At 47.9% G+C, this 25,787-nt stretch overlaps 1 protein-coding gene across 1 annotated transcript in view; it reads left to right on the forward strand.

Moving 5' to 3' along the window:
* Positions 1-1,349: 1,349 nt before the first annotated feature.
* SCD5 (stearoyl-CoA desaturase 5) overlaps positions 1,350-25,787 on the forward strand; it is a 169,032-nt gene continuing 144,594 nt past the window's right edge. The window contains exon 1 of the mRNA XM_025385973.1: positions 1,350-2,042. Within this exon, the coding sequence (XP_025241758.1) occupies positions 1,811-2,042 (232 nt within the window). The 5' untranslated portion in view covers positions 1,350-1,810. The remainder of the gene's footprint in view (positions 2,043-25,787) is intronic.

Genomic DNA, 25,787 nt, shown 5'->3' on the forward strand with positions numbered 1-25,787 from the left:
CAGGCTGAGCAGGCTGATGAAATTCGCACCCTCCAGCTTCATGTTCCATTGTCTCACTGGTCATTATATAGCGCTGACATTTATCTGGTCTCCAGGCAAATTCTATAATTTCAGCTCCATCTGAAGCAACACAGTAACACCGACTCAGTGGCCTGGATTCCACAAGTGCCACATACCTTGCTTCAGCTTAAATCGGGCATTGTTTTGTCTGGCTGCTAGGACTGGCTCAGATCTGCTAACAATAAGATGCTTATACATGGCCCTTTCATGCAGTCAGTATTTAATTTTTTTTCCCTCTCTTGAAATCCTGAAAATGATTCCTAACAACGGTTAATCTAAAAATCAGCAGGTTTTGGTCAACATAATGGCGCCCCTTCTAACTCACATTCATGGAATATGCAAGCTGGAAGTAAGAGTAGAAACTAGTTCTGCTCAGGTAAGGAAATCTGTGCCCAGAGAGTTGGGCTGGGTTCCAGCCAGTTAAAACTAGAACTCAGAGCTGCGGTCCTGAGCCCTTTTCCTTCTGCCGCCTGCCCGCAAGTGTGGTCACACCTGCTTCAGACACTTCCAGCTCAACCCTCCCTCCATTTTCTGTGCAACTAGGGTCCTCTCTGGAGAGTTCGTAAACCATCAGCTTTAGGAGAGAAGTGGGCAGACACAAATCTTTCACAGGTTAATTTTCCTTGGAACGTTCTGGGTGATTTTTTTTAAAGCCCGATTCTCAATGGTGTTGATTTCAAGGTAGTGTTCCTCACTGGGAGCTAAGGAGACGGTGCAGAAGTGCGCTGATTAGCTAGAATTGACCATAAACAGAGTGGCGCGGCTGATGGTCCGAGCGGGTTGGCAGGGCACCGATGGCAGCGAACTGGCCTAAATCATCTGTGCATCACCTAACAAGCACCAACTGAGCACTTACTGTGTGTCTGGGTCATCCACAGCTGCCTAATTCAGAACCAGCAGCTGCCCTCCAACCCTCCCCTGGCCTGAGGAGCCCTCCTAACTGGCAGACTCAGGGACTTCTGATTCTCATCGTTGGCCTGGCCTTAACTAGTGTCGCGACTCCAAGCAAGTATTTAAAATTCTCCAACCCAGGTGGCCTGAGGCTTGAGAAGAAATAAAAGGCTTCTCAAAGGGATGATAGTTTCAGGAAGTTTTTTTGTTTTGTTTTGTTTTGTTTTTTTGTCAGGGGGAGGGACTGGAAAAATACCATAAAAGGCATTTTGGGGGTCACACACACACAAAAGCAGAAGCGCTGTGAGCCGCCCTGCAGGCTCCCTGTCCCGGGAGCTACCTCCCACCCGCCCCCGGGCGGAGGCGGCCAACCCCAGCCTAATGGGCTCCCCAGTTCGGCCCAGAAGAGCCCGGCCGCGGAGGCCGGGGGGCGCCTTTCTCTTTAAGAGCCGCACGGGCGCTCCTGATTGGCTGTAGCTATGCAGGGTTTTCTTCCACGCTCCCTTGGAGCGCTCCCTTCAGCGTCACCGGTCCAGCTCCGTTTCCACAGCACCCCTCCCCGGCCGCGCGCCCTTCCCGCCCCGCGCGCGCCTGCTCTTTCTCGCCGCCGAGTTCAGCCCGGGCAGCCGTATGGGGGATACGCCAGCAACAGATGCCGGCCGCCAAGATCTGCATTCGTAGGCCACGCTAAGACCCTGGGGGAGAGTGCAGGAGTCCGGGAGAAGGGCTGGAAGGAGGGGACAGGACGTGCGGAGAATTCCCCCCTAAAAGGCAGAAGCCCCCGCCCCCACCCTCGATCTCCGCTCGGGCCGAGCGCCTGCCTGCCTGCTGCTGCTGCGGGCGCCCACCTCGCCCAGCCATGCCAGGCCCGGCCACCGACGCGGGGAAGATCCCCTTCTGCGACGCCAAGGAAGAAATCCGTGCCGGGCTCGAAAGCTCGGAGGGCGGCGGCGGCCCGGAGAGGCCAGGCGCGCGCGGGCAGCGGCAGAACATCGTCTGGAGGAACGTCGTCCTGATGAGCCTGCTCCACTTGGGGGCCGTGTACTCCCTGGTGCTCATCCCCAAAGCCAAGCCGCTCACTCTGCTCTGGGGTAAGTCCCGCCGTCGCCCCCTGCGCCCCGGGCTTAGTGGCCAGGCCGCGCTGGGGCGCGCGAGGTCGCCGCTGGCCCCTCGGCTGCGGGAGGTGCGCAGCGACCCCCGGTCTCTCCTCGCCTCCCGCTGCGCGCCCCGGGCCCCCTTGGCATCCAGTTCTCCGTCCCTTGGGACGGGCAGGTGTTTTTGTTCCGGTATTTTCAACTTCCGCGCCCCCCTACCCCGCCGCGGTCTGCGTAAGGAAGCGCATTTGCCGGCTTCCCTATGGAGAGCCGAGGGGACCCGGAGTCCTGCGGCGCCACAGCTGGCGCAGAGGCGCGCGAAAGGAGAGGCTCGGCACAGGCTGAATCGGTTCTCAGTGAGAGAGGACGGGCGGGTGGTTGTTTAACCCGTGCGGTCCATGGGTCTCTCCTATCCCCGTCTCCCTCCCCCATCACCTCCGCGGGCCACGGACCTTGGGGGCTGAGATGAGGACAAGAAAGGGAGTTGGACCAGGGAGGGAGAGACCCGTCACAGGATAGAATCTTGGTTTACGCGCACCAGATGGAAGATACCGGTTCCCCTCTTGCCTCTCCAAGGCCCCTGTCCCTGCTCCCACCGCAATCTTCTATGCCCATTTGCAGTTCTTCGGAAGTTTCTCAGTGAGCAAACCGAGCCCATGGCGAGAGCGGTCTGACCCTAGCACGAAGCTCCGACTGTGGCTGTGCAGAGCCTTCTCCAAACCCTGTTACCATCTGGCCAGTGCGGGTCTGTTCCGCACCTGTGGCTCTCCTGGTACCCTCCTTCCGTACACCCCCACTCCTGCCCGTAGGGAAGGGAGCCCAGGCACCGACCACTATTCCCCTTCCCCTAGGCTCCAGGGGCTCCGTGCCCACCCTGCACGACCCCAGTCGTTGATCTTTGAACCACTTCGCAGCCGCCCTGGCCGCAATAACTGGTTTTGGCCTCCTTTACTGAAGCGGCAGTAGCCAGGACAAAAGGCACAGGCATTGATATGCTGAGTGAGAATTTGACGAGGTAATTCAAGCTGCCCTTCCAGCTCCCGTTTCCCTGATCTCTAAGAAACACAACCTACTTTTATTTCCATAGGGGAAGAAGAAGAAAATAAGACCTCTTTCTACAAGGCTTTTTTGGCATGGTGCCAGCTGCAAATGCCTAGGTAGATAATGGGGCCACTATGGTTCCAAGCCTTCCTTTGAAACCCTGCAGTCCCTGCTCTTGGAAGCAAACCCATCCAGAAGTGGGTACCTCTTAGGGGGTGTGGCTCAGGGAGGGCACAGCAGAGTTGAGGGATGGTTAGAGAGGTAGGATCTTTCGGGATCCCTAAAGCCTTTAAAGTCTCCCCAAAGCTCTGGGAAATCTGCTGCTTTATCTTTCCTTCTCTCAGTGCACCTCCTCATTTCTGTGTCCTTTTTACCATCACCTTTATGTGTTGGTTTAATTCTTCAACTGACTAGACTATGAGGTTCTGCTGTTGCTTCATGAACACTCCCACGCTGCCAACCAAAGCCCTTATTGCCCAGAGTTCTCCAGCAAGCGCCCTCCCCCCACCTCCGCCCGGGCAGGGCTGGGCTTGGTCCTCAGAGCCCGGCGGCCTCTAGGGGATTGAGGCTTATCTTTAATAGCTGTGGTGTTCAGAGAGTGCTCAGGGAACAGTGAGCACTTAAAATATTATCTTACATGCCTAGGGCTCACAGCCTCCACTCCTTACAGCCTCTGAGCCCCAAGACCCTGGCGTGGGTCCAGGAGCCACAAGGACAAGGCCCTTCTCTCCAAGTTTGCCAGGTCACCCCTTTCCAGACCGCACTCTGTGGTGAAGATAGTACCTTTGTTCTGAAAGACTGTGGCTTAGAGGACACCTCCCAGGCCCAGGTCTCCTCTAGCTTCCTTAGAGAAGTTAACAAACTGAAGGAATCCGGTTTCCCCTTTGTGATGCATGTCCCAAACCCCATCCCATACCTCCCTGGATAAATTCTGCCTTTGCTTCATCTGCTACTTCCTAAGTCTTTTTTTTTTTTTTTTTTTTGAGACGGAGTCTCGCTCTGTTGCCCAGGCTGGAGTACAGTGATGCGATCTCGGCTCACTGCAAGCTCCCCCTCCTGGGTTCACGCCATTCTCCTGCCTCAGCCTCCCAAGTAGCTGGGACTACAGGCGCCCGCCACCACGCCCGGCTAATTTTTTGTATTTTTAGTACAGACAGGGTTTCACAATGTTAGCCAGGATGGTCTTGATCTCCTGACCTCGTGATCCGCCCTCCTTGGTCTCCCAAACTGCTGGGATTAAGGGCGTGAGCCACTGCGCCCAGCCCCTAAGTCTTAATTCTCTCCCCACCTTCATTGCCTCCCTAAAAAAAAAGAAAAATAGCAGACAATGGTAGATATTAGAGTTTTAAGGTCCAAAATTGTGACTTAGAAACGTTCCAAACAATGGGTCTTATCTGATGAATAGCTACTGCTTCTGCTGCCTTTTTTTTTTTTTTTTTTGGTGAGACAGGGTCTTGCTGGAGTGCAGCGGCACGATCATAGCTCACTGCAGTCTCAGTCTCCTGGGCTCAAGCAATGCTCCCACTGCAGCCTCTCAAGTAGTTGGGACTACAGATGTGCACCACCACACCTGGCTATTTTATTTTTCATTTCTTTTTGTAGCAATGGGGTCTCACCATGTTGCCCAGGCCGGTCTTGAATTCCTGGGCTCAAGCAGTCCTCCCAAAGTACTGGGATTACAGGCGTGAGCCACTGTACCCAGTCTCATGAATAGCTCTGAGGGAAGAAATGAGGGACAATCAGAGACCAGCTAAGATCAGTTGTGCTCATGGCTAGGCTACATAGGGTAAGCAGAGGGACTAGGCAGACGACTGACTCAGGGTTATTTTCAGTGAAAGCCCTGGTGCCTTGATCCACAAATGTCCACCGCACTGAAGGCCCTTTTTCATCACCTCCCTACCAGTTATGTGTAGCATTAGAGCCAAGCTCATGCCCTAGTGGTCTGCTCATGCACTTCAAGGACCTGACTTGTAGAGGAAAAAGGTCAGCCTGTCCATTGCTTGCCACCCCCCACACCAGATGAGGTTGCGCTGGAAAGGGGAGGCCTCTATGCAGTGCACCCAGCAGGGGATGTGTTGGATGTGCAGTGTGCGGAGAGTAATTCGCGTGGTGGTAAAATGTCATCCGTGAAAGAGCCATCAAATTGTTAGTTCATCAAGTTGTTAGTTCTCCCTGGGGCCAGAGCATGTTGTTTTCCTTTTTTATCCTTTTTGTTTTATGAGTGGGCAGGCGGTCAGAACAGAATGCTCTTGGTGCCCCTAGGTCCTCAGCAATGAGTTCATGACTTTCAAGGACCGAAAGCAAACTCCAACTAGACGAAAAACCTGCATCTGAAGGCTTGAGCTCACAAAAATGCCTGCTTGGGAGTTTCTTGCCAAAGGGACAGTTAGTCAATGCCCTGAATCCCAAGATGGGTAGAGCAGGGAGTGATGCCTTGCAGTTACCGTGTGGAGGTGTGAGTCCTGGGGCTGCTTCCCAGCGGAGCCTCCCCTGATGGCCTCCAGACATCTGGCTGATGCCTCCCAGAAACATCAGGGCCTTTTCTGTTTTTTCCCTAAATGTCATCCGAGTCCCCTAAATGTGTCCCATAGTGACATCATCACTATTTTCCTCATAACTTCAGTGACAGCACCAGGCATGCAAAGCAGTAATTTTCCCTGTTTCCTTTGATAGATCAGCCATCCTTCTATCCTGTCTTGGGGCAAATGTGACTATTGTTAAGGCAGATATAGGGTTCTCTGGTGCCCTGCTGGATTCTTGGAGCATCTGCACCATCCTATGTGGGATTCAGTATATGCCAAGGAAGCTGAGAAGTGGTGGAGATTAACAAGGCAGTGTGGGGTGATGAGGTGGTCAGTAGAAGCTGGGGCTTGGAAGGCGCTGGTCCACTAGTCACATTCTGAAATGTGCCCAAAGATGAGCTGTCTTCCGTTGGGCATCAGGTAACCTGTATCTGGTCCTGATGTCTTCACTGGGTTGTGCTTCTTTTCCATCAAGTCCCTCAGGTTGTTGAGGAGCCCCAAGAATGCATGGTCATGGACTTCTGTCTTGCCCCAAGGTTTTCTAGAGTAAGCAAGGCTCAGTAGACAGGCAGATCTGAATGTGAATCCCTGCTCTTCTACTTACTTACCAGGTGAATGGCCTTGGACAAATTTACATCTCTGAAGCAGTTTTCTCACCTTTAAAATGGATATGTTAATACTGTTTGTTCCTAAAGTTGTGAGAATCAAATTAGATGATGTGTGTAAATCACTGAGCACAGTGCCTGGCTCTTGGTTGGTGTTAATTATTCACTGTCATTATTATTGGTCCTCATACTGGCCCTTTTTCTTTAGCAGAAGAAAAAAAACTCTTCCGGAAGCACAATAAATTCCACAATGCTGGCACAGAACTTGGCTTCAGTGCCTCTCTTGCATAGAAAAAAGATAGATTTGGCCTTGGAAATAAGGGCTCTTTCTCAACGTTCCAAAGAGAGATGAACACAAATCCCTTCTGTACTTCCTCCCTCCTTCATGCCCTTCTCTTTCATTCCATCTTCCTCCTATTTTCCTCCAAAAGATCATTGTTTTGTAGCTGGGATCTTTTTGTTCAGCTGACAACTCAGCTGGTCTTTAGCATTTTCTTTGGGATTTTTGAGCACAGCCAGTTACAATTGCTACAGAAACAGGGCCACATCATTTCTCTGAATCTCTTAGAGTCTCAGTTTTGACTTGTTTTTGTCCCTCCCTCTTCCTTTGACTCATCATTTAAAAAAATCTTTAATGCTCAATTAAACTACTAAAAATCTAAGAAAAGTGAATGACTCTTCCTTTCAAACCCTGTAATTCCAAGCCCATTGTTGTTACAACTCTTGCATTTTTAACAAATGGGCAAGCATTAAGAGCCTTACCCAAGCCTGGATTGCAGCTAGACCGCAGAGAATAGAGTGTGCTTTTGCTAATAGTCCCAACAAGTATGAACATAGATTGAGGTTAACATTATTGACTCAATTTTAAAACAAACAAACTGATCAAGGTCACTGCAGACGGCACTGTGACCATGAAATGAGAAAGAGAGCTGCAGAGTAGAAACTGGTGCGAAGCCTGACATTGCTAAGTTCAACTTCAGACTCGTTTCTTTACAGTTTGTGAGCCTCAGTTTCCTCATCTGTAAAATGGATACAGTAATACTGAGTTGACAGTTATTTGAGAATTGGGGCATATGTATTTTCTTTGAGACAAGGTCTTGCTGTGTCACTTAGGTTGGAGGGCAGCGGTGCCATCATGGCTCACTGCAGTCTCAACCTCCTGGGTTCAAGTGATCCTCCCACCTCAGCCTCCCAAGTAGCCAGGGCTAGAAATGTGTGCCACTGCACCCAGCTTTTTTGTAGAGATGGGGTCTCACTATGTTGCTAGTGCTGGTCTTGAACTCCTGGGCTCCAGCGATCCTCCTGCCTTGGCCTCCCAAAGTGCTGGGATTACAGGCATGAGCCACTGTGCCTGGATAGGGCATATGCTAAAGGCCCTGCTAAAGAGTAGACGCTCAATGCTATCTACTATTATTACCTCCCAAGGTAGGGGCCTGGTCATGAAACCTGCACTGGCTTACTGGTCTGTCTCAGACTTGGAGTACTTGTGACTCAAATGTAAGGCACAGCATTTTTTTTTCGAGATGGAGTTTCGTTCTTGTTGCCCAGGCTGGAGTGCAAGTGCAATGGCATGATCTCAGCTCACTGTAACCTCTGCCTTCCGGGTTCAAGCGATTCTCCTGCCTCAGCCTCCCCAGTAGCTGGGATTACAGGCATGCACCGCCATACCTGTCCAATTTTGTATTTTTAGTAGAGACAGGGTTTCTTCATGTTGGTCAGGCTGGTCTCAAACTCCTGACCTCAGGTGACTTGCACGCCTGGGCCTACCAAAGTGCTGGGATTACAGGCGTGAGCCACCGTGCCTGGCCAGGCACAGCTTTTAAATCCAAATATTTAATCATGACCTTGCTATTTTAGTTTTCACCTTACCTAGTTTTGTGTGTGGCATAAAATTATAATAGTTGCTTTGAAGAAGTCAGTGATAGATTTGCAAAAGGGTGACACAGCCGTGGTGGTTTTTTTTTTTTTTCTGTTGTTGTTTTAAGGATCTATAAAAGTGTCTTTGAGTAGCATTTTTTTTTCATTGAATATTTATTTTGAAATTCTGTATTCTCTGGAATGCAGTCTACCCATTCCTTTGTCCCATGTTTCTTTGGAAGTGCTACAACCTTGGGTGTAATAAGAGTACAACCAGCATTAGGCTGTACCTGGAATCAAATGAAACAGTGCAGTAAGTAGCTTGCCTGGAAGTCGGCACAGAGTAAATGTTAGCCTTCCTTTTCCATCCACACATTTCCTTAGTGTTTCTCTTCGCTCATTCCCTCTGTTCAGCTCTCTTCCTTTGGAGGGCGAGACAGTCTAGCCAGCCCACTGGATAAAGAAAGCTCCGTGGTTATCGGAAGCCCTGGTCCTGGGTAAAGGCAGGTTTTTTTTTTTGTTTTTGTTTTTCCCCCAATTGTATTTCCCCTGACAATGGATTGGTGGCCACAACAACAGGTACCAGCTGTTTTCCCTCACACATGCCTGTTGTTTGTTCATTACATATGTGAATGGCCACAAGAGAGATCCTCACAGTCGTGCATGCAGGCACATATTCATTCATCCACTAATCTTTTTTTATTTCTTTTTTTTTGAGACGGAGTCTTGCTCTGTCGCCTAGGCTGGAGTGCAGTGGCGCGATATCGGCTCACTGCAACCTCCGCCTCCCAGGTTCAAACGATTCTCCTGCTTCAGCCTCCTGAGTAGCTGGGACTACAGGTGCATGCCACCACAGCAGGCTAATTTTTGTATTTTTAGTAGAGATGGGGTTTCACTGTGTTGGCCAGGATGGTCTCAGTCTCCTGACCTCATGATCCACCCGCCTCGGCCTCCCAAAGTGCTGGGATTATGGGCGTGAACTACCACGCCCAGCCCACTAATCATTTTTTACATTCCAATGATTGTCAGAAATAGTGGCAGATCAGAATCACTTGGGTAGCTTTTAAAATTATCAGAAGCCTGGGCCTTTCTTTACCTAGGCCTGATGAATTGGAATGTCTAAAAGAGATGCCCTGGCTTTTTCTTTATTTTAAGCTATTCAGGTGTTTCTAATGCACAGCGGGCTGAGAACCATTATTCAATTTCCTTATTCAACAGTACTTATTACTTACTCATTACCTGCCAAGCGCTGGCACCATCCTTGACTTCATGGCACTTACAGGCCAGTTGGAGAAACAGGTGCACAGGTGACACCCCTCAAGGCACCATCCATACTCGGGTGCTGTGGGACCGAGAAGCAGTGCCAGCTTAGGGGGAATTGGGAGGCTCCCCAAAGGCAGGAGCCAAGTGGAGCCTGGCAGGTACAGGGATGGCTGTGGAGAGGCTGGGTGAGCTGGCATCACAGCCTGAGCAAAGGTCCCGAGGAAAGAGAGACAGGGCAGGGCAGCTCAAGAACTCAGTTGTTCAGCATGGCTGGTGAGTAGAGTGGAGAGAGAGGAACATGACGTGGAGAGGGAGACGCGCTGGAGGTCTCTTCTCAGAGGTGAGAAGATTCAGCAGACCTCATCTGGTTTGTGGAAAGAGAGGCTGCCCAGAGCTCCCTGCAGCCTTCCCACCGGCTCTCACTTCCTCCTCTCAGCCCATTGCACGTACCCATGGTTTCTAGTGTGGAGGAACAGTCTCAAGCCCAATTTCTAGACCAGCACTTGTCGGTGGGATGTGTGAAGTTGTTCAGGAAAGACGCTGGGACAAACATGTCATTGGGTGCGAGTGTTCCTGACTCTTAAGTGGGCTTAAAGTGGGGCTGGGCGCCTGCCTCAGGCTGCATNTGTTCCTGACTCTTAAGTGGGCTTAAAGTGGGGCTGGGCGCCTGCCTCAGGCTGCATGGAGCTGAGGGGAGGCTTGGAATAAAATCTCAGTTGGGGATTTGATTTCACAGACTCAGACTCAGTCCTGGGGGAAAAATTACTAACAAACAAATACACTAACAACAACAACAAAACCCTAAGGCTATCACAAACTCAGACCAAACCCAGAGCCCGTCCTCCTTCCCCTTCCTTCCTTTATCCTGTACTCTTTCTCCTGTTTCTAAAAGGTACATGTGTGGAGAGGGGGTTGTTCCCATTCCCCTTCATTCTTTCTTTGAAACTACCTTTTAGCAGCTGATTCCCACGACCCACGTTCCAGGGAAGAAGGATCTGTCCTCCTCCATCTCGCTCCCCATTTTTGCAGGTGTTGGGGCTACTGCAGGGCCTGCTGCTTACTAGGAAGGTTGGAGGACTCTGTGGGTCTTGGCACGTTGCTGGTTTCTCTCTGGAGACATTCCAGAGCTTTAGAACAAACATGGAGACAGTCTTACAGCTGCAGTTGCCTGAGCCTTAAGGGCCTTGCTACTCAAAGTGTGGTCCTCGGACCACCAGCATCAGCATCACCTGGGAGCTTGTTAGAGAAAACAAATCCCAGATCTCACCGACCCCACAGAATCACTATCTGCATTTTAACGATATCTCCAGGTGATTCATCTGCACACGAGTTCAATCACAGGCTGACCATTTAGAGAAGCTGGACTTGAGTGGGATTTTGCAGTTTTTCCTTTTGATGGCCTCCTCCCCTTTGCTTCCCGTCCTACCCTTCTGACTTCTTGTAGCTTATTTTAGAACATGTCAGCATCCTGCTTCTCTGTCAACAAAAGGCTGTTGTTAAAATCTTTCAGCCGGCAGCAGCAATGTTTAATTCATGGACTAGAAAATTAATTTTATTTTCACGTATAGAGCTGAGGAAAAATAGCAAGGAGACTGTGCATGGCCCTTGGGAATCCAGCTTGTCTGTTTAACAGATGAACGGGCAACAGTGGGGAGGCCTGAGGGGAGGGCTGCCTTCTGCAAACTTGTGTAGCAAATTGTATTAGGATGCTTTTGGCTGCAGGTATCACAAAATTCAGCTTCAGATGGCTTAAAAGGAAAATTTCTAATTTCACTGATAAAAAATCTTGAGATAGGGCACTTTTAGGATGACCCAGCAATGCCATCAAATAGCCTGTTTGTTTTCGCCATGGTCGCTTGTCGCATTCAGTTTTCCTCATGGTTACAAGGTGGCTGCCAGAGTTCCGGGCAGCACGTGGAGTTATAACAATGTCCTATGGAAGGAGAAAGAGGTGGCCCCTTCCTGAAATTTCATTTTATCGGAGACAAAATCTTTCCTGGTTACCTCACAGCTGGTGTCCTCTTAAATCTCACTTGTGGCCGGGCACAATGGCTCATGCCTGAAATCCCACCACTTTGGGAGACAGAGATGGGTGGATCACTTGAGGCCAGGAGTTCCAGACCAGCCTGGCCAATATAACGAAACCCCATCTCTACTAAAAATACAAAAATTAGCTGGGAGTGATCATGAACACTTGTAATCCCAGTTTCTCGGGAGGCTAAGGCACGAGAATTGCTTGAACCCAGGAGGCAGAGGTTACAGTGAGCCGAGATCATGGGTGACGGAGCAAGACTGTCAAAAAAAGATTTTTTAAAAAAGTCTCACTTGTAGGATTGTGTCATGTGTCCCTTGTTAAACCAATTATTGGGAAGGGGATGGATTACTATGGGTGGTTCAGCCTGATCAGGGTTGGACACTTTCTTCATCTGTTCAGGATACTATAACAGAATACCACAAACTGGGTGGCTTTTAAACAGAAGAAATTTATTTCTGAGTTCTGGAGGCTGGGAAGTCCACAAACAATGCATCGGTAGATTGGTGTCTGGTAAGGACCCACTTCCTTATTCATATATGGTGCCTTCTTGCTGTGTCTTCACATGGCAAAAGGGGTGAAAGGTCTCTTCTCTCTCCAGCCTTTTAAAAAGGATTGATTGATTGGTTGATTGATTGACAGGGTCTTGTTCTGTGGCCTAGGCCGGAGTACCGTGGTGTACTCACAGCTCACTCTAACCACAAACTCCTGGAATCAAGGGATCCTCCTACCCCAGCCTCCCACGTAGCTAGGACTACAGGGGCACACTACCGTACCTGGTTAATTTTTTACGTTATTATTTTTGTAGAGAATGGGGATCTTTTTATGTTGTCCAGGCTGGTCTCAAACTCCTAGCCTCAAGTGATCCTTCCACTTCAGCCTCCCAAAGTGTTCGACTTACAGGCATGAGTCACTGAGTCTAGCTCAGCAGCCTTTCCTTAGTGCCTTAGAGGGCACTAATCCCATTCCTGATGGTTCCATCCTCATGACCTAATCACCTCCCCAAAGCCCCACCTCCTAATACCACTACCTTGAAGGTAAGGATTTCAACATAGGAATTTTGGAGGGAAGACAAACATTCAGACCATAGCAGCCACTGAGTCACATGAGGCTAGGGCAAAAGAGCCAAACGAAACAGAGGCTCTGGCTTGAAGGAAGTGGAGGGCGTGGCTGCTGAGACAGCCAACACCTCTTCTCCATGGCCTTCCTTGGTGTTGCCTCCATTCCCTGGAAAGGTCTGGCTTCTGTGTTTTACATTTCAGTGTGCTTTTCTCAGTACAGTGGTATGTTACTCTGGGCACAGGGAATTTTTAAACACCCTTGTAAGAGGGTTCCTGGAACTGAATTAGAAAAAAAAAAAAAGAGGGAAAACCAGTGACTTAGAATGGGTTCTTTACCAAGGTTCTCCATGGTGACATACTTTCCCCAGACTGATCGTTTTCTTGGTTGGTCATTTTCCACATCTTTCAAGTGACAAAGAATCTCACTGATGAAGTCACAATCAGATTTCTGTTCTCTTGCCTCAGATTTTGCTTAAAAAGGGAGTATTTATAAGGCCAGCGCATCCTCACTTAACCTCACACAGCAGGTACTTTTTATTTGCACAAACAATCTAGGAACAAAGATCTTGCTTAGGAGGAGGGCGTACTGTGTGAAACAAAACAATAGCTTTTGGCTGGAGAGGACGGAAAACCTTACTTTAAAGGGCAGATGTCAGAAAAAATGTGTAGAGCGGGAATGTGGCATAGCCATTGTATAAAACCTTTCAGTCAAACAAAGCATGTAAAGTGCCTACTTAAGGTAATGCTTGATCTGTGTTGCTCCTGGTGGCTGTTGGGTCTTCTGGGGTGGAAGTTCTTGAATATTGCCTTTTTTTTTTTTTTTTTTAAGGTGAAGTCTCGCTCTTGTCCCCCAGACTGGAATGCAATGGTGTGATCTCGGTTCACTGCAACCTCCACCTTCCGGGTTCAAGTGATTCTACTGCCTCAGCCTCCCCAGTAACTGAGACTACAGGCATGCACCACCAAGCCCGGCTAATTTTTGTATTTTTAGTAGAGATGGGGTTTCACCTTGTTGGCCAGGCTGGTCTCGATCTCCTGACCTCAGGTGATCCACCTGCCTTGGCCTCCCAAAGTGCTGGGATTACAAGCGTGAGCCACTGCGCCTGGCCAAAGATTGCCTCTTAAATAGAGAAAAAAATCAAATGCCAATGAGCTTGAAAATGAAACAAGACATGAATAGAGTTTAGAAATCAGGTTTACATTTATTTTTTTCCTGTATCCCTACCTGTTCTATGAACATTGTCACACACTTGCTATTTGGGCTGTGTTGGTTTTAGCTTGGTTCTCTGAAGAGACAATGGCTTACAAATGCAGCCTATGACCTAAGTTGGAAAGGCCATCTCTAACAGCACCCTCCTCTTTAACATCAAAAAGCATTTATTAAGCAAATATTTAATTACTTACAGCCTGGGGCACCCATTGTGTAAGAAAACAAAGAGCAGGTCTCTACCCTTCTCCCTTTCATTACTGAAAGGAACAGCTGTAATTTCCCCCAGTACCCTAACCAACTTACTGTTCTTTAGGCAGAGGTAGATAATGGAAAATATTCTTACTTTCAAACTTCCATGCATGAAGTTAGAAATGAATTTCTAAAATGTAATTGTCCCGTGGAGTAGTTTATCAACCCACTCCTCTAATAGGTTCATAAGAAGCTTTTGCAGATGGTTACAATAAAGCTCATCTCTATTCTCAGCCTATGACTCACTTGAGTGTCCCCAGAAACATTCGTTTTGCCCTGGAGTCTCTATTAGCCAAAGGAGATATTTATTAGTAAGTGTGAATAATGCATACATATCTCCCCCCTTTCACCTCTCACCCCCAAATCCATTTGGCTCTGTAGCAATTGAAAAGTGGGTGAGTCATTAGCATTTTTTTAGCTATACTCAAGTTACTTTAGACTCTGTAGAGGGAGAAAAAATAATTTTCTCTCCACCCTTTGTCATTTTTAGCAGGGACAGACCCCCTGTAGCAAAAGACAGACTAGCAAGAGAAAAACAAATGGAAGTTTATGGACATACATACCTCAGGTATACATGAGAGAGAACCAGGGAACGAGTAATTCTCAAGGAGGTGACTTTGCATTTAGGCTTGCGTACCATTTTCAACAAAGAACAGTAAATTTATAAAGAAGTGACAGGACAAACAAAAAGGACTTTGAGTCTGGAGGGAAGGCAAATTGATAAAGGGTAGTTAGTAAGGCTTGTTATGTAGGTTCCTTTGATGTCTCAAGGCTGCTAGGGGTCTGACTTTGTCTTCCATGGTCATCCTTTGCTTTTCCTGGTAAAAAGGGGAGGAAGACCCTTTTGCCTTTGTAAATTTATGTCCCGCTTTTAGGCAAATAAGGGGAGGGCAGAGAGCTCTTCTTGTATCTGCTTCTTTTCAGTTGCTTTCAGCTCAGAATAATCCTTATGCCAGAGTAGCATATTTTGGAGCGGCATATTCTGGTTTCCTAAGCGTCATCTGGAGCTGGGAGGGGGGTGGGGGGCGGCGAGAGAAGCCACTACCCTGTAAGTATAGATGGGATCTGCACTTAACTTGGCAGAGCTCCCATGAGAGTTGGAACAAGCCACAGCTATTAGAACTACTATTCCCTACGGACAGAGCTGTGCCACTGTGTGTGCACAGTGTGTGCCACTGTGGCCCTACTAGTTGTTAAAATATTGAAATAGTGAATAGCTGCTGCCTTCCCTGGTACTCCTGGAATCGTCAACAATCCAGGAGCTAAAGGGTTAATGCCTGGACCAGCTGCAGGGCTTAAATCTACATCTGTTCTGACTGTTTTTGATTGGCTGGTGCCCTGTGGGTTGTCAAATGTTTTTAATATCACCTCTGCATTTGCATCCTCTTCTTACATAATCCATATAATCTTCAGCTTCTATCCCTTTCACAGTTCTAATTTAATGAGAACTTAAAAAAATCAGTCTGTTATTCTGGCTTAAATTTATGTCCCAAAACCATGTAAAGAAAGGCATTAGAGCACTGTCTAAATTCTGGGGCTTTCACTCACTTGTCTTAATAGAAACTCTTTTTGCGATAGAGGCAATGTGTATCTAAAATGTGATTTTATTTTCTGGTTTACAATTGCCTTTGCATAAGACTTCCTCCCCCCCAAAAGAATTGATATTAATTTTATCATCAGAGAGAAATAACACCATAAAGATAAAATGGTGAAGCTATTTCTTTTTGGTGTTAGGGGTTGGGAATATGATGTGGAAGATGGCACTGCAGATTTAGGTGTACTCCTCACTCACAATTCATTTTCCCATGAGGCTGTAAATTGTGTCTAGGTTCTCCAGATAGCCTGGGGTGAGCATCACTCAAACCATCACCTGAAGCCTGGTATAGGTAATTTTTTTTTTAATTATAGAAAGTGTTAAACATATACAAAATAAAGAGAATAAAGTCTGTTACCGCTGCCTCACATGCACCTGGGGATTTTTTTTCTTTGTAACTGTTTTACTTTGATGTGTAATTTCAAGCTCATAGAACAGTTGTTAAGAATAGTACCAGGAAGGCCGGGCGCGGTGGCTCAAGCCTGTAATCCCAGCACTTTGGGAGGCCGAGACGGGCGGATCACGAGGTCAGGAGATCGAGACCATCCTGGCTGACACGGTGAAACCCCGTCTCTACTAAAAAATACAAAAAACTAGCCGGGCGAGGTGGCAGGCGCCTGTAGTCCCAGCTACTCGGGAGGCTGAGGCAGGAGAATGGCGTGAACCTGGGAGGCGGAGCTTGCAGTGAGCTGAGATCCGGCCACTGCACTCCAGCCTGGGCAACAGAGCAAGACTCCGTCTCAAAAAAAAAAAAAAAAAAAAAGAATAGTACCAGGAACTCCCGTAGACTCTATCCACATTCACCAGTTGACATCTTGCCCCATGTGCTTTATCATTTCCTCTATGTATGTATATAGGTGTGTGTGTGTATATATATATATTTTTTTTTTCTGAACCATTTAAGAATAAATTGGAGATATCTGTCCTTTTATCTCTAAATATTTTAGTGTATATTTTCTGAGAACAAGAATATAACCACAGCACAGTTATCAAAATCTGGACATTCTTTCTTTTTAAAATCTTTTTCCTTTTTTTAATTTTAATTTTTTTCCTTTTTTTTTTTTTTTTTTTTGAGACAGAGTTTCGCTCTTGTTGCCCAAGCTGGAGTGCAATGGCGCAATCTTGGCTCATGGCAAAATCTTGGCTCATGGCAACCTCCACCTCCCAGGTTCAAGCGATTCTCCTGCCTAGCCTCCCAAGTAGCTGGGATTACAGGCATACGCCACCATGCCTGGCTAATTTTGTATTTTTAATAGAGATGGGGTTTCTCCATGTTGGTTAGGCTGGTCTTGAACTCCCAACTTCAAGTGATCCATCCACCTCGGCCTCTCAAAGTACTGGGATTACAGGTGTCAGCCACCGCGCCTGGCCAGTTTTTTTCCTTTTTAAATCTGGCCTTGCTGAGTAAAAAAATCTGGATATTTACTTTTGATATTCTCTACTGCACAGTGGAAAGTCTAATGCCATCAGGCATCTTTGCCATGTCCTCTTTAGCTATTTTTTTCACCCTTTGGATTAGATTGAAGCAAATTCCAGGCAATTGTATCTGTAAATTACTAAGTGTCAAGTATTGGCAGAGGTCATTCTGGCTACAATGTCCACATGGAAAACTTTGGGGGCAACATCTTCCCTACTAACTCCCTGGTCCTGGGGATAAACAGCTGTGAGAGGCTGCAGATGGGTGGAAACAGAGAAGCAGGAATTGGTCATGACTGAGTCGTACTGAAGTGCACAGTGTGGTCTATGGCTGTCTGCATCGGAGTCATCTGAGTTGCATGTTGAATATGCAGATTTCAGGGCTCCATCCAGACCTACAGAATTAGTATCTCTGGGGGCCAGACCCAGGAATCTGCATTTTATCAAGTGTTGCTGGTGGTTCTTACACTTCTTACACCCAGGGGATTAGAGACATTCAGGCCCAGGAGGAGGTGGCCTGGGAGTGATGCTGTGTCCCCATCAGTTGGACATCACCCATCTCCCACCTCAGTGTTGTGTGGCTCTCCTTAGAGTGACTGAAATTCCAGCCCAGATTCCTTAGGGTTGACAAGAGGCACAATTTTAGGAATGTGAATAGCTGTGGGTGTGTTCCTTCCATAGGAATCCACACGTTGGTGTGAAGTGCTTTCAGCACCTATTTTCTTCCAATACAGGGCTGACACCTTGAGGGAATGGGAGTTTCACAGGAGCAGGGAGAGTATTAGGACCTGGAATACTTTATAGGGGTGGAGTAACTTGTTTTCTGGGGGCGCATGGGGGTGGGGAAGGGAATAGGTACTTGGATCGTCCCTTAGCTGTCTGGGGAAAAGCTGTTAGGAAATAAGAGGTGAAAAAGGACCCTGGAGAAAGCCTCAAATAAGTAGCTTTGGGCAGAAAACTTAACCTGCACCTTGGGTGAGGAACAGGAAACCTTCTTTTCTAGGATTGGTGTGAGGACTAAATTAGGTGCAGCAGCTGCTTCCCAGGAAGGACCAGCCCTGCTATGGGAGCAGTTATTACCCCCAGAACCAGATAAGCACACTGGTGCTGCCATTCCACTGTATTTCTGGATTTCCGCTGTATTTCTGGATTTCTGCTGTATGTCTGTATTCTAACAAATTTGTTAATTCTAAATATGGAGGTTCATAGTGCTCTTCTCTAAGGTCCCTTTTTCTCTCTGGGGACTTTATAATCACCTCATTTGGAGAGGAGCAGACACTTCCCTCCATCAATCGTGCCCCTTTTTCAGGCAGGCCGGAGACACAGTGCAGTTCTTTAGAGAACTAAATTGTCTTTAGGGGCATCCTAGAGCTAGTCTCCTCTGCGACCCACGATACAAGGGCCCTTTGTAAATGTTTCTGCCACTGACAAATGGGCGGAAAGACAGCCAGGCTCTAGATGTTAAATGCAACTGAGGGGTGGGGAGGACTTAATCCTCACCTGCATCCTGTCGACAGTGGCCACATGACATAGGTGATTTTGCTCACCCACAGGGTGATGAGGGCTGATGACCACCCTCACCTAGGACAGTAATCTGTCTTAGTCTGTTTTGTGCTGCTATATCAGAATACTACTGGGTAACTTAAAATGAACAGAAATTTATTTTCCATAATACTGGAAGCTGGGAAGTCCAAGATTGAGGGGCTGATATTTGGTGAGGGCCTTCTTGTTGCATCATCCTATGGTGGAAGGGCAATGAGAGGGAGAGAGAGAGAGCAAGAGGGAGCCCAACTCATCCTTTTATAACTAGTCCACTCCCGCAATAATGGCATTAATTCCATCATAAGGGCAGTGGCCCAGTACCCCAAACACCTCCCATTAGGCCTACCTCCCAACACTGTGGCACTGGAAATCAAGTTTCCAACACATGAACTTAGGGAGACACATTCAAACCACAGCCTAACCCAAGTGGATGTTTCCATTCCTTCTGCTGTTGGATCTCTCCCCTCCCTTCTCTTGAAAAGGAGATGCACTTTCCAAGTCCTTTTTTCTTTCTTTCTTTTTTCTTTTTCTTTTTTTTTTTTGAGATGGAGTCTCACTCTGTTGCCCAGGCTGGAGTGCAGTGGCGTGATCCTAGCTCACTGCAACCTCTGCCTCCTGGGTTCAAGTGATTCTTCTGCCTTAGCCTCCCGAGTAGCTGGGACTACAGGTGCTTGCCACAGTGCCTGGTTAATTTTTTGTATTTTAGTAGAGATAGGGTTTCACCTTGTTGCCCAGGCTGGTGTCGAACTCCTGAGCTCAGACAATCCGCCTGCCTCGGCCTCCCAAAGTGCTGGAATTACAGGCATGAGCCACCGCACCAGCACTCAAGTCTTTTTTTCTTTTAGTGTGAATGATTCTCAAGCCCTAGCTGGTACTTGTTTAAATTTTAAGGCTTTTCCAGCCTTCCTCTGGGGGGCCCTGCTCCATTTCTCTCCCTCTCAATTATGTGAGTGTGAGGAGGCTGGTGGGGGCCCTCTAGACTTAGCCAGGGTCCACCTCTAACTGTTGGTGTCTTCATAGGGAAGAGGAAATGCAAAGCACTGTGAAAGCAAAGCCGCCCCTTGGCCCTGTGCCCAGACCTCCCAGATGCTGTGGAAGCAGCAGGCCCTGGAGAAGCAGCGGTCCAGGCTGGCCCCCTGGGGCCTCCTGGGGTGGCCAGGTGTTTCTTCGGTCTAAGGGTTGAAGGGAGAGATTTTGGACTCAGATACATTTTTGCTGAATAGCTGAAGTGTTAATTAATCTCCTAAGTCTCCCCTTGGCCAGGGCCATTTCTGGTGGATATTAATTGGGTTTATGAGACAGATGAAGTATTTTAAGGTGCCAAAGAAGTTCTCCAGGCACTGTTGTGATGATGCTGAATATGCATATTGGTGTTTTTAATCTCTGTCAAGATTCAAGGGCAGCGAGGGAGCCGTTTTTGGGATGTGCTTTTCTGCACCTGCTTGGAGACTGGCAGGCTGAGAGATTTAGGTGTCTGATTAAATTCCATTTTCCACACATTTGTGGACATGGGCCCAGTGTGTGCTAAGTGCTAAGAATACACAGGTAAGCAAGCTATCATTGCTACCCACGAGATCTAGAAGGGGAGATGGACCTAGGCCAGTTATAGTTCAGTGTGATGAATGCCAGCAGAGAAGTAGGCCTGCGGTGCAGGCATGACTAGAGGAGTGGTCAAGGACACCTGCATGGTGGGGGTGACACTGAGTCACCTTTGAATAGGCAAATGGGAGTTCTCCAGGCAGAAACACCAGGGAAAATGCATTCCCAACAGCTGTAACAGCACATGCTACACAGAGAATGTGGAACTGTACAAGAAAATTGGCTACAGATGTTCCTAAACGTGCTTTCTGTGCATCAGGCATGGGCCTAAGTGCTTCCTGTATTGTAACTCTTTTAATCCACATAATAACTCTATGAAGTAATTATCAGGCCACAGTATCCTTGCTGTAGTTATGAACAACAACAATAATTTTGAGAACAAAAGTTATTTTATAACTAATTTAGATTCACTTGACCCAGTGAATCCATTTAGTGGCAAAAACTGACCTATTTAGTCTGAATAGTCGTATTGTGTTTGATGACAGACTCACTGTGGGCATTACTGTAGTGCAAATGCACTATTTAAAATCTGAAAAATTCTGCACCTTGAAGCACATCTGACCCCAAGGTTTTGGATGAGGAACTACGGCCTTGTCCTGGTGTCATCCACATTTTACATTTGAGAAAATAAAGAGACAGGGAGGAGTGATTTGCCCAAGGTCACAGAGCTGGTAAGGGGCCGTCAGGGTTTGCACAGAGGTAGTTCTGGTTCCTGAGCCCTGCCTAACTCCTTAGGCAACACAGCCCTGAAGGTTCTGACTTCCTACAGAGGAGTGATTTGAGCACTCCATGTGTGGGCACCTCTGGGACAGCATTGCCCACTGATGCATTCCTCGTGGCTGAGCCCTGACAACTTTCAGCAGCACAAATTTATTATTTCCCACAGATTGGAAACCTGACCTAGGTTTCACTGGACTAAAATCAAAGTGTTGACATTCAGGAGGCCCTCGTGGGGAATCTGTTTCCTTGCCTTTTTCACTTGGTAGAGGCTGCGTGCTGTCCTTGGCTGATGGGCCCTTCCTCCATCTTCAAAGCCAGCAAGAGCATGTTGAGTCCTTCTCACATGACATCACACTGGCCTCCTCCTCTGCTTCTCTTTCACTTTTAAGGACTCTCATTATTACATTAAGCACACCCACATAGTTGAGGATACTATCGGTAGTTTAAGATTAGCTAGTTGGCGGCCGATCGCGGTGATGGTGGGTGGATCACCTGAGGTCGGGAGTTCGAGACCAGCCTGACCAACATGGAGAAACCCCCATCTCTACTAAAAATACAAAATTAGCTGGGCGTAGTTTCACATGCCTGTAATCCCAGCTACTCAGGAGGCTGAGACAGGAGAATCACTTGAACCTGGGAGTCGGAGGTTGCCAAGAGCCAAGATAGCACCATTGCACTCTAGCCTGAGCAGCAAGAGTGAAACTCTGTCTCAAAAAAAAAAAAAAAGAAAAAAAAAAGGCCGGGTGCGGTGGCTCAAGCCTGTAATCCCAGCACTTTGGGAGGCCAAGACGGGTGGATCACAAGGTCAGGAGATCGAGACCATCCTGGCTAACACGGTGAAAACCCGTCTCTACTAAAAAATACAAAAAACTAGCCGGGCGAGGTGGCAGGCGCCTGTAGTCCCAGCTACTGGGGAGGCTGAGGCAGGAGAATGGCGTAAACCCGGGAGGCGGAGCTTGCAGTGAGCCGAGATCCGGCCACTGTACTCCGCCCTGGGCGACAGAGCCAGACTCCGTCTCAAAAAAAAAAAAAAAAAAGATTAGCTAGTTGGCAAACTTAATTCCACCGGTGAGCTTAACTACCTTCTCCTCTGTAATGTAATACATTCACAGATACCAGTATGTGGGCATCTCTGGGAGCTGTTATTCTGCTTACCATACCCAGACACTGAGGAAAGCTAATCTGCATTGGTTCCTGTAGTTATCATAGGTACTACCTGGACAGAAACGCTGTTATTTTAAAGCCTTTCTTTGAGGAGAGCTTGTTCTTCTTCTTTTTTTTTTTTTTTTTTTTTTTAGCTGGAGTCTCGCTCTGTCGCCCAGGCTGGAGTGCAGTGGTGCGATCTCGGCTCACTGCAAGCTCTGCCTCCCGGGTTCACGCCATTCTCCTGCCTCAGCCTCCCGAGTAGCTGGGAGTACAGGCGCCCGCCACCTCGCCCAGCTAGTTTTTTGTATTTTTTAGTAGAGACAGGGTTTCACCGTGTTAGCCAGGATGGTCTCGATCTCCTGACCTTGTGATTCGCCCGTCTCGGCCTCCCAAAGTGCTGGGATTACAGGCTTGAGCCACCGCGCCCGGCCAAGAGAGCTTGTTCTTCTGAAGGGGACATCAAAGGGTCATCAGAGTGGCAAGTTTGCTGACCTTGTCCTCCCCTCCCTGGGGGATGGTCTGGCCAGCTCACAGATTGAGGTCCACTGGCCAGGAATAGCCCCCAGAGCATGCGGCCCTTGTAGGGACCTTCCAAAGGTCTACTAAAAATCCAAGGATCTACTAAAAATCCTTCTAAAGAATTGCAGCGCAGCCACACCTGGCTCAGGCTTCTAATCTGTAGAACTGTAATAATACATGTTTGTTGCTGTAAGTTACTAACTTTGTGACAGTTCATTACAGTAGCAATAGGTGTCAGTGTTTGAGCACAGGTCCCTGGGGTGACAGGTTAGCAAAATATGGCTGGAGGCAGGGTGGGTTCTGGAGGCTGTTGACCTATTGACCTGTCCTCTGAGTTCCCTCCCTTCACCCCCCATCCTCCAACGGGCCCTGGTGTGTGATGTTCCCCTCCCTGTGTTCATGTGTTTTCATTGTCCAACTCCCACTTACGAGTGAGAACATGTGGTGTTTGATTTTCTGTTCCTGTGTTAGTTTGCTGAGGTTGATGGTTTCCAACTTCATCTATGTCCTTGCAAAGGACATGATCTCATTCCTTTTTTTGGCTGCATAGTATTCCATAGTGCATATGTACCACATTTTCTTTATCCAGTCTATTATTGATGGGCATTTGGGTTGGTTCCATGACTTTGCTATTGTAAATAGGGGGCTAGGGTTTTGAGGGGGAAATGTCTCAAGGGCGCAGCATCAGCTTTCAAAGGGGGAGCGTTGCTCAGTGAGGAGACTTTATTGTTTAGTTGTATGAATTTGGGGCTTCTGTTTTGTTTCGGTTTCAAACACTGGCCGAGAAAACATCCCTTACTAAGACTATATGGAGTCCTGGCCCCACAGGAAGCCCCGTGGATGGGAATGGGGAATGCAGGGAGGCGACAAAGATACTTTCCCAGAAGCAGGACCAGCTACATAATTTATAGGGCCCAGTACAAAATGAAAATGTAGCACCCCTGTTCAATGATTATTAAGAATTTCAAGATGGTGATAGCAGCACATTTAACCATGCATGAGGCCCTGCTAAGGATGGGGCCCTGTGTCACTACACCAGTCACACACCTATTAAGCTGTCCTTGACCAGAAATTATGTACCCTGTGTGTGTCCTCAGCACTCTCCGTTGTCATGAATGTTTTCAATGCTTGTTTCCCTGGGAATTGACTAAACCATAGGCCTCATCCCTGAGGACTCACTTTCTTATCACAAAACTTGCGTTGATTGCACTGGATATCTGATGCTGTTTGAAAGATACTTTGCTCAATTCTTGGGGAGAAACCACATTCCAGGGTTGGGAAGGGAGAGGAGGCCGAGGAGGGGAAACTTGACACTTTCTCAGAGACTTTCTGGCTGTGTGACCTCGGACAAGCAACTTAGATTCTTGCCATCTCAGTTCTTCATCTGTACAATGGAGATCATGTTGCTGACCCCAACGTGATGTCATGGGGCTAATTAAGGTGCTCAGAGAGAGGGCCACTGTCTGGCACGTAGGAGCTAAAAGGAGGGCTCTCTGGCTCCTCATCCATCCAGTTTTCTGCCCAGAACGAGTGGTCAGAAGTCTGCAGAAGAGCATGGGTGCAGCGTGTAGTTTAGCACAGCTCCCCAGATAAGTTTGGTTTTGTGTTTTTCAGCACAATGCATGTTGTTAAAATCTCCAAGCTACAGGGTTAGCTTTAGGAAACACATATAACCTGTGTGGCAAAGTCAGCCCCAACAATCCACTCCCAAATGGATTTCTCAGATTAACATAAATATGTATCCCTAGTTAACTTTCTTATTTCTGAATTCTAGAACACATAAAACATACCATTGTCACACAGACAAAATAAAGCGTAGACTTTTCCCATACTTTGTGGAACTTCTTCCTCTTGTGAGACTCCCACAAAGTTTCTAGAAATGCCTCTGGTGTCTTGGACTTTTCTGTCCATAGAGAAACGCACCAGAGAAAGATGCGCATTGGAAGAGGCTGGCTCACCACAGGCCAACTCCAAGCAGGAGGTTGAGGATCTGCATATGAATCCTTGAGTATTCATGGCTCTTGGGTATGGCCTAGGAGGGCATTGGCATAGGTGTAGGTGAGGTGTATGTGTGTTGAGGGCAGATAAGGGAAAGCGGGGGAGTAAGAACATCTGGGGCTCAAGTCCTCACTTGCAAGATGACAGAGAAAGAGGAAACAATGGTTGGCTCGGCGTGGTGGCTCACGCCTGTAATCGCAGCACAGTGGGAGGCCGAGACAGGCAGATCACGAGGTCAGGAGATCGAGACCATCCTGGCTAACACGGTGAAACCCCGTCTCTACTAAAATTGCAAAAAATTAGCCAGGCGTGGCGGCGGACGCCTGTAGTCCCAGCTACTTGGGAGGCTGAGGCAGGAGAATGGCATGAACCTGGGAGGCGGAGCTCGCAGTGAGCCGAGATCGCACCACTGCACTCCAGCCTGGGCGACTGAGCGAGACTCCGTCTCAAAAAAAAGAAAGAAACAACAGTCATGCCCAAAAGGGCCATGCCATGTGCAACCTATTTGCTGCATGAACTGCACCTGATGCATGTTCAAGGATGAGGCTATTAAGAAGTTTGTGGCCAGGTGTGGTGGCTCATGTCTGTAATCCCAGCAGTTTGGAAGGCTGAGATAGGAGGATCACTTTAGGCCAGGAGTTTTGAAGCTGTCCAGGTCATGCATTTCCTAGGAAAGCCTCCAGCAGGGGTATGAACACCTTTAAGTCACTTCCTAATGTGCTCCTCGCTCAACCATGTTCAGTTTTTCCCTAGTCTCCTAGACAATCTTCACCTATTTTTAGGATACTAACTTAAATTCGGTCAGGTCAAATTAACACAACATTCACAGATGCCTAAATGACCTTTTTTTCACACAGCTGTGCAAACTGGGGAGGTCAAGAATATATTGCAGAAGAGTTAAGGTTTAATGTTCGTGGATAAGCTTTCTTCCCCATGAAAACACTATGTGGCACTTTAGGCTAGAGTGCTTGGTCTAACACACACAAACTCCCCACCATATCTGGCACAGATACGCTCCACATGCTATATTAAGTATAATTTCCATTTTTTTCTCCCAAAAATAGTTTTTCTTTATTCCTTAAGGACTCAGCTTCATCCCAGCACTTTGGGAGGCTGAGGTGGGTGGATCATGAGGTCAGGAGATCGAGACCATCCTGGCTAACACAGTGAAACTCTGTTTCTACTAAAAATACAAAAAATTAGCCGGGCGTGGTGGCAGGCGCCTGTAGTCCCAGTTACTCAGGAGGCTGAGGCAGGAGAATGGCGTGAACCCAGGAGGCGGAGCTTGCAGTGAGCGGAGATCACACCGCTGCACTCCAGCCTGGGTGACAGAGTCTCGCTCTGTCTCAAAAAAAAAAAAAAAAAGGA

The sequence above is a fragment of the Theropithecus gelada genome, chromosome 5, assembly GCF_003255815.1.
Source record: "Theropithecus gelada isolate Dixy chromosome 5, Tgel_1.0, whole genome shotgun sequence".
In the NCBI taxonomy this organism is placed as follows: domain Eukaryota; kingdom Metazoa; phylum Chordata; class Mammalia; order Primates; family Cercopithecidae; genus Theropithecus; species Theropithecus gelada.